The sequence below is a fragment of the Acanthopagrus latus genome, chromosome 11 (genome assembly GCF_904848185.1).
Source record: "Acanthopagrus latus isolate v.2019 chromosome 11, fAcaLat1.1, whole genome shotgun sequence".
In the NCBI taxonomy this organism is placed as follows: domain Eukaryota; kingdom Metazoa; phylum Chordata; class Actinopteri; order Spariformes; family Sparidae; genus Acanthopagrus; species Acanthopagrus latus.
This window is the reverse complement of record NC_051049.1, coordinates 407,501-415,583: the sequence shown is the minus strand read 5'-3', so window position 1 is coordinate 415,583 and position 8,083 is coordinate 407,501. Positions and strand designations below refer to the sequence as shown.

The 8,083-nt window shown below is 43.9% G+C and overlaps 3 protein-coding genes across 5 annotated transcripts in view; 1 reads left to right on the top strand and 2 right to left on the bottom strand.

Annotated features, from left to right (window-relative positions):
- Positions 1-995: 995 nt before the first annotated feature.
- Positions 996-4,231, bottom strand: LOC119028924 (immunoglobulin lambda-like polypeptide 1). 2 transcript variants are annotated; one of them, XM_037115379.1, is made up of 5 exons: positions 4,130-4,231; positions 3,662-3,820; positions 2,967-3,051; positions 2,725-2,864; positions 996-1,714 (listed from the first exon to the last, which is right to left on the bottom strand). In XM_037115379.1, exons 2-5 carry the CDS (start codon positions 3,729-3,731, stop codon positions 1,362-1,364), a joined length of 648 nt encoding a protein of 215 aa, XP_036971274.1. In that variant the 5' UTR covers positions 3,732-3,820; positions 4,130-4,231; the 3' UTR covers positions 996-1,361. The 2 variants fall into 2 exon arrangements, with proteins under 2 accessions (XP_036971274.1, XP_036971275.1); XM_037115380.1 differs by having other exon boundaries at positions 2,734-2,864.
- A 412-nt stretch (positions 4,232-4,643) lies between these two features.
- Positions 4,644-6,987, bottom strand: sid1 (secreted immunoglobulin domain 1). Of its 2 annotated transcripts, XM_037115382.1 has the most exons (3): positions 6,565-6,972; positions 6,301-6,424; positions 4,644-5,216 (listed from the first exon to the last, which is right to left on the bottom strand). In XM_037115382.1, the coding sequence occupies exons 2-3, from the start codon at positions 6,407-6,409 to the stop codon at positions 4,870-4,872; spliced, it is 456 nt and encodes a 151-aa protein (XP_036971277.1). In that variant the 5' UTR covers positions 6,410-6,424; positions 6,565-6,972; the 3' UTR covers positions 4,644-4,869. The 2 variants fall into 2 exon arrangements, 1 of the variants encoding a protein (XP_036971277.1); XR_005077855.1 differs by having other exon boundaries at positions 5,077-5,216; positions 5,447-6,987.
- The window catches only part of si:ch211-1a19.3 (transcription activator MSS11), a 23,797-nt gene continuing 20,766 nt past the window's right edge, over positions 5,053-8,083 (top strand). Inside the window, exon 1 of the mRNA XM_037115377.1 lies at positions 5,053-5,189. The gene's annotated coding sequence lies outside the window, so the exon portion shown is untranslated. The remainder of the gene's footprint in view (positions 5,190-8,083) is intronic.

Sequence of the window (8,083 nt, the reverse complement as noted above, 5' to 3'; positions counted from 1 at the left end):
GCTGCTGACGGGTGAGTGGGTGAAGGTGGGCGGAAGTGGGTGGAGGTGGGCGGGGCTAAACTGTAAATGGTGTTTGTTTTGTGTTTTCTGAGTGAACTTGTACCTTTAATTTGAAGGAGGACATATAAACGGACAGTGTGGCAGTCGACTGTCTCACCTGTGTTTGCATGTATTATTTTATTCTGTTGCTCATATCAGATTAAAGACTCAGAACCAGAGCAGCTGGTCCACCTTCACTGACAGAACTCACCTGTGTTCAGGTGGACACACTGCCAAAATAAAATACAGAGACAGAAATGACTCAGTGAATAAATGCATACGCTTTGAAATGCACTAAAATAACAATCAAAAAAATGTATTATATGCAATAATTTGTCAAATCTGGCCAAATGCATGATTCTTCTTTAAACTGTATCTGTATTGATTTATTTCCCTTTTAATGCTGTTTATGAATTAATTCTGCTTCGTTATAACAAAACGAAGCCTGTCGGCTGATGACATCAGAGCATCGCTTCAGACAATCAGAGACTAATTAATGTACATTCATCAATACAACAAACAGAGGATTTAATACCAAACTGATTATAACAAATATCGGTTGATGTCACATTTTATATATTGATTAATGTCCCCTTTTAATTTTAATATTATTTTTGGTGAATTCATTGAGTTATATATTTATTTATGATCTCGGCCGTTCGTAGCAGTTTTACTGTCACGCTGTGAAACATCAGTGTTATTGATCCTGTCATCAGGCCCTTTAATCAGGACTTCATTAGGTACTTTTGAACATTAGTATGTGTTAATAGAAATGTTAATGAACATGTTTATAGCTCATACAGCATCAAACACATTTCTTGAGTTGAACATGAAGTTAAAGCTTCATGTACGTCTTTCTGTCGCTCTTAAGATGAATCAACACCTTACAGAGCTTTCATTATTCTATTGATCAGGACTTGTTTCACTTCAGACCTCGTCGCTGCAGAAAGGACTGTGATAATGATAATGATAATAAATTATGTTTTAATCTTCACAAAGAAACACGAGAGCTCAGTAAAGGTGAGCGGAACAACAGGTGAGTTTACTGAATGTTTGTTTTGAACAAACGAGACATAAATTTTTATTGACTTTAATAACCTGGTGACAAGTTTCCTTAAAATCCAACAACAAACATGTTTATGCTCACAGTAACACTGAGTGTGACATGAACAGCTGATACACACAGAATAACTCTCTCATCAGTCAGCTGCTCAGATCAACATGATGATCCATGAGTTCAGTCTGTGGACTGTTTCTGGCCTCCAGCAGCTCCTCAGGTGAATCTGTGCTCACTGACCTGAGATCAGAGACCTGAGCGTTATCTAAGTGTCAGCAGCAGGGTGGAGCTGATCCTCGTCCCTCCCACAGACCTTCTGTCTGAAGACTCGTCCCTCCTGGACTGTCCCGCACCAGTATGTGGACCTGGACCTCCAGTCTGCTGCTGACACCTCCCACACTGAGGTAGCGCTGTAGGCCCCGCCCCCATCTGACATCATCCATGAGACTTGAGAATCTGATGATGTCACCGGTGTGTCATCGACCCACCACAGGACGTCCTGCAGGGGTGAGTTTAATCCAGCGAGAAGACAGACCAGCAGCCTAGGGGATCCTGGATCCTGAGAGAGCGGGACGGAGGACAGAACCTGGACAGACGGACCAGAACCTGCAAACGCACCTGGACAAAATAATAAGAACTTTGTTTACTCTTTGTTTATTTTATAAACTTTTGTGTTTTGGAAATTTTTCTGGCAAGTCTGTGTCGAGTTTTATAGTGAGAGTTCAATCCCAGAGAGACGTCCCAAAGACGTCCTCCAGAGAGACGTCCTCCAGAGAGACGTCCCAAAGACGTCCTCCAGAGAGACGTCCTCGAGAGAGACATCCTCCAGAGAGACATCCTCCAGAGAGACGTCCCAAAGACGTCCTCCAGAGAGACATCCTCCAGAGAGACATCCTCCAGAGAGACGTCCCAAAGACGTCCTCCAGAGAGACATCCTCCAGAGAGACATCCTCCAGAGAGACGTCCCAAAGACGTCCTCGAGAGAGACATCCTCCAGAGAGACATCCTCCAGAGAGACGTCCCAAAGACGTCCTCGAGAGAGACGTCCTCCAGAGACATCCTCCAGAGAGACGTCCCAAAGACGTCCTCCAGAGAGATGTCCTCCAGAGAGACGTCCCAAAGACGTCCTCCAGAGAGACATCCTCCAGAGAGACGTCCCAAAGACGTCCTCCAGAGAGACATCCTCCAGAGAGACATCCTCCAGAGAGACGTCCTCCAGAGAGACGTCCCAAAGACGTCCTCGAGAGAGACGTCCTCCAGAGACATCCTCCAGAGAGACGTCCCAAAGACATCCTCCAGAGAGACGTCCTCCAGAGAGACGTCCCAAAGACGTCCTCCAGAGAGACGTCCTCCAGAGAGACGTCCCAAAGACGTCCTCCAGAGAGACGTCCTCCAGAGAGACGTCCTCCAGTGACATCCTCCAGAGAGACGTCCCAAAGACGTCCTCCAGAGAGACGTCCTCCAGAGAGACGTCCTCCAGTGACATCCTCCAGAGAGACGTCCCAAAGACGTCCTCCAGAGAGACGTCCTCCAGTCAGACGTCCTCCAGTCAGACGCAAAGCGACAAAACAAACACAAAGAGACCGTGTTCTACTTCTGTTCTTTACGTTCTGGGTCTTTGGACCTACAGGCGTCACCTGTTGTCTTGTGTTGATTGTGATCATGTTCAGCTGCTTCTTCAACGTCCACCAGCAGCAGAGTTCCACCACTGAAAGTCACCGAGAAGGAGACAGACTGTCCTCTGGGCAGAGACCCGACACACCAACATCTACCACAGGAGACAGACAGCGACTGTAGAACATGTGAACCAGAAACACACGAACGGCTCAGACGTTAAAGGAACAGTTCAACAGATTCTGTAGAGTCTCACCTAAGGAGGAAGATGAAGGTCAGCGCTGTGTCCATCCTCACGTCTTCTTCACTGTCCAGCAGTCCACACGGAGTCACCTGAGGTTCTGTTGATAAGAGACATGTCATAATGATCTTAATGTTCCTGATGATAGATCAATAAACCTCTTCAGAGTCCTGCTGTGATGGACTCGACTCATTGTGAAGCTGTTTACCTGATCATACAGTTCTCCGGTTCTGCTTGAAACAAAAGTCACCAAGATATTTTTTACTTCCGAGTCCAGATAATGTTTTATTTACTTTTCCATGAAGGTCCTGATGACGAGTTATTCTACAGTTGTAATGTTTTGTTCTTTATCGAAGAAGAATCTTCATATAGAAGTTTTTTACAGATGATTTTTTTATCTTAATGTTCACGTAAAGTCCATAAAGTTAATTAATATCTATAATTTTAAGTCTGTTTAATGATGTTTTTCACTTTTAATACAGTCCAGTATTGCTCTTTGTTTTTTGTGAATAAAAGACAATTTAATGTTTATTATAATTCATGATATAAAACATTTAACTTTTAGACATATTAACTGTTGTTTAATGTTATATAAACATCCTCATGACAGTTTTCTTCTCATATTGGAACCAGATGATGTTTTTCCTTTAACTAATGGAGATGTAATGTTCACCTGAATAAAGTCTGTATTAGAATATATATATATTTACCTGAGGTGCTGGTGGCTGTAGCTGCTGTCAGTGTGAAGCTGCAGGCGCTAATGATCCTGCTGCGTGACATCAGGAGACTTTGTGGAGAACAGAACCTGTTGGAGCAGAACCGACGGTCTCCAGAGGAGTCGAGCTGCTCTGGGATCAGAGCGACCGTTGCTTCAGTCAGAAAAACAGGAAATTTATCAACTGTTGCTGTCGTGTCGCATCCAAACTGTCAAAAGCCTCAAGAACACACTCAGAGACTGTTTGTATACATGTGTTCCGAAACATCGTCAGAATTACATCACATATATACAGATATATTCATATATATACATATATACATACAGTATATACACAAATATACATATATACATCACATTCATATAACAGGTCTGTTTTCAGACAACACACTGATAAATAGCTGTAAATATTAGTTGTATTATTATTTCTATATAAGTCAGATATTAAAGTTTATTCACTCACAGGAAAGGTGAACATGTAAACGTATTTTTAATATGTATAATAAAACGTTATGTTTGTCCAGTTAATGGCTGGAAAGTAATTAGGTATTTAAACAGTTCTCCTTTTAAAATGAGGAAACAGCGCCCTCTGGACTGTAACTCCTTGATGTCCGCCAGTCTGTGTGGTGGCAGGTGGTACTGCAGTGTAACTGTTAATGATAGTGATGGAGTCTGTCACAGAGGAGCTTAAATAACAATCAGGCGCTGAGCTGAAACTGCAGGTTAGTCAGTCAGTCGCTCTGCGGTCGAATATAAAACTCGTTTCAGAAAGAGTTGCTGCAGAGTTATTTAGTTTTCCTGTGAATGCTGTTAGCTCGTGTCTTGTTGGTTAGCAGCGATGGCGGGAAGATGAAGAGCGTGTCAACAAACAAAATGGCGTCACAGCAACAAGTGCTACGTGATTGTCAGACAGCAGAGAGCAGCTGGTCCTCCTGAAGAAGAAGCCAGTGAAGTGAGTCTGGTACTCGTCTGTCTGATATAGATAAAACCATTCAAATACACAATGAGTCAAAGTATTGTATTTATGAATGCAGACTTTGGGAAGTTTAGTTTATTCAGCAGATTGAAGTTATATTTACTGCAAGTCATGACATCGTACAGGTGATAGACCGAGAACAGACAGGTTCAGTGATCAGGTGTAACTCCAACACAAACAGTTTGAACTGGGCCCGGTCCGCCGAGGACACGTCACACATGATGACATCACTGTCCTGAGCGGTCCTTCCGCGGCTCGTCTCCTCGACTCCTGCTGCAGTAATAAACCGCCGAGTCGCTGCGCTGCGAGCCGCGCAGCAGCAGCGAGCCGTCCGCCGCAGCTGAGACCTTCTCTGGATCGACACCGGTGCCGTACTTCATGTTGGAGCTGTTGGTGGACCTGAAGGACAGAAGCAGCTGAGGACCCTGTCCTGCTGCCTTCCTGTACCAGCTCAGGGTGGAGGGGGCCGCCGTGGTGTCGGAGGCGTCCAGCAGGGGGCACTGCAGGGTGGCATCATCCCCGAGTCTCACCTGCACCGTGGAGGAAGGTAGGCTGGTGACCCGCTGCTGGGAACCTTCAACACAACACACTCAGGTTGATTTGAATAGAATGATCCGAAACACTGAACATACAGAACATACACACAACAAGATATGAACATCTGTGTCTGAGCATCAAGAACAGGGCGATGAAGATACTCAGTCAAAAGAAAAAGTCGGTTGCAGCCAACATTTATTTTCAGTTAAAATGTAAACTTTTCATGTTGGAGTGAAATAGGGTTTTTTCTCTCAACATGGTTCTGACCGTGAGGCTCGTCAGCAACCCTTCATCACACTGTTCAGTCGTGTGATACGTCGCACCTGTCAGGTAGATGGAGTATCCTGGAAAATCGACACGCTCACTAACAGATTTAAACACATTTGTTGTAAAAGTCAGAGAAATAATAATTTTGTGTGACAACAAAGTTTAAAATCTTTTCAACTTGTAACAAACAGGAGCGGTCGTGTTTGTGTTGTTGCTGAGTGTCACTGACACCCGACAAACACACATTCAGTTACTGAGACAGGAAGCACACAGTATTCATATCTGAGAAGCTGACCGGTTGATATATCTGTTCAATAAATGTCTCTTATAAAAACTGTCTTTACTAGTTGATCAACTGTTAGTTAACTGATCAAACATTTTCAGCCACAGGTCCATCTGTCAAATATTCTGTCAGTGTTCCAGTAATGTGCATCTTTAAACTGTACTGCAGGAAATAATGAATGTTTTTATCAATCAATCAGTTAAACGTGATCAGATCAGACAAACAGCCATAGGATGACAAACTGTCGCTCCAGATAAAATGAATAACAATTTGTAAAACAATTTACCTAAGAAGTGACTTTTACGGTTAATTAATAATCATTTGGTGAATCTTTGATCCTTCAGACAGGAAGCTTTAATTTGAGGGCGTTTTCAGAATAAAACCCTAAAATTGTCCTTGAAATAACAAACAGCTCTTCATCCTGTGCACAGCTGTTTCATTGGTAATCAATAAATATGGTGAGTTACAAATCAGTGAGTGAGCTGAACTGGATGTTTACATAAATAACAAATAAAGTAAACACATGAATTAGATAAAGTAGATAAATGAATAAATGAGTAAACAGACTCACAGCTGACAGTCAGCAGTATCACACAGACCAGCACAGACTCCATCATCGACTGACGGAGGAACCTGCTGCTGCTGCTGCTGTTCTTCTTAGAACCAATGGAGCGTTTCATCTGTCAGAACAACACCTAACGGATACACCACATGGCCAAACATATGTGGACACGCTGTGTTTCCTGTTTGTCTCAACTGCTGATGAACTATTTAGTACTGAACTAATTCATTAAAGATAAAAAGACATGATGTAACAGAGAGTTAGTAAACTCACCTCCATGTGTGGAACAGCTCAGACCAGAAGACCACAAACAAACTGTCCACAAACAGTGTCTTCTATATTTGTATTCTATGTCTTCAAATGTGGATGGTGAGACGGCGAGACAGTGTCTGTGTTAATGATGAGAGACAATTATTTTCTCTGTTGATTAACCTGCTGATGATGTTCTAACAGATTAATCATTTGGATTCTGAAATGAAACAAAAACTGACACCAGAGAACTTGTTGATGGCAAAATGACAGAAACCACTAATTATCTAATTATTTCTGATTATATTTTTTATGTGTTTTTCATAGTTTTTCTAAATGTGATGCCTTTTTGTAATGAAAGTAAATATTGTAACCGACAGCTCAGTGAGATCAACTGAAGCAGAATGTTTTAGTTTATTAATATTAAATATTTTACCTCCTGTTTACATAAAACCTCAGAGCATGAAGTCGTGTGAAGTCTGAGAGGAGCAGTGTTCATATACTGTCCTGTTAGAGACCTCCTTCTCCTCCTGCTCCTGCTGCTCCTCCTGCTCCTGATCCTGCTGCTCCTCCTGATCCTGCTGATCCTCCTGCTCCTGATCCTGCTGCTCCTCCTGATCCTGCTGATCCTCCTGCTCCTCCTGCTCCTCCTGCTTCTGCTCCTGATCCTGCTCCTGATCCTGCTGCTCCTCCTGATCCTGCTGATCCTCCTGCTCGTCCTGCTCCTGCTGCTCCTCCTGCTCCTCCTGCTCCTGCTGCTCCTTCTGATCCTGCTGCTCCTCCTGCTCGTCCTGCCTGTCCTGATCCTCCTGCTCCTGCTCCTCCTGCTCCTGCTCCTGCTCCTGATCCTGCTCTTGCTCCTCCTGCTCCTGATCCTGCTCCTGATCCGCCTGCTCCTGCTCCTCCTGATCCTGCTGCTCCTCCTGCTCCTGCTCCTCCTGCTCCTCCTGCTCCTGCTCCTCCTGATCCTGCTGATCCTCCTGCTCGTCCTGCCCGTCCTGCTCCTCCTGCTCCTGCTGCTCCTCCTGCTCCTCCTGCTCCTGCTGCTCCTTCTGATCCTGCTGCTCCTCCTGCTCGTCCTGCCTGTCCTGATCCTCCTGCTCCTGCTCCTCCTGCTCCTGCTCCTGCTCCTGCTCCTGCTCCTGCTCCTGCTCCTGCTCCTCCTGCTCCTCCTGCTCCTGCTCCTGATCCTGCTCTTGCTCCTCCTGCTCCTGATCCTGCTCCTGATCCTCTGGCAGTTAATGTGACACGGACACTTGCAGGCTTTAAAATAAAGTTTAAAATATCAAATGAATCCATTGATCAGCTTATTGATGGAAATAATTCTGATAATTTGGAAACAAGCTTCTCAAACTGACTTTTCTTTTTTGTACGATTGTAAAAATGTTTTCAGTTTCAAACAAAACAACTTCAACACCTTAAGTCGTAGAAACCTGGATTATTTTCATCATCAATTAATCTGCTGATCACTTGATTAATGGACAACTCGCTAACATAACGTATTCAGTTTGTAATGAACTGGTGTCTGTTGAACATGTGTAGT

What these genes read in the sequence shown, in the direction of transcription:
- LOC119028924 (XM_037115379.1), bottom strand. Translation starts at nt 3,731, where the DNA reads ATGTCACGCAGCAGGATCATTAGCGCCTGCAGCTTCACACTGACAGCA. An exon ending in ACCTTCATCTTCCTCCTTAG is followed by an intron (nt 2,865 to 2,966) that starts GTGAGACTCTAC and finishes CTCCTGTGGTAG; the next exon opens with ATGTTGGTGTGTCGGGTCTC. An exon ending in CAAGACAACAGGTGACGCCT is followed by an intron (nt 1,715 to 2,724) that starts GTAGGTCCAAAG and finishes TATTTTGTCCAG; the next exon opens with GTGCGTTTGCAGGTTCTGGT.
- sid1 (XM_037115382.1), bottom strand. Translation starts at nt 6,409, where the DNA reads ATGAAACGCTCCATTGGTTCTAAGAAGAACAGCAGCAGCAGCAGCAGG. An exon ending in GATACTGCTGACTGTCAGCT is followed by an intron (nt 5,217 to 6,300) that starts GTGAGTCTGTTT and finishes GTTGTGTTGAAG; the next exon opens with GTTCCCAGCAGCGGGTCACC.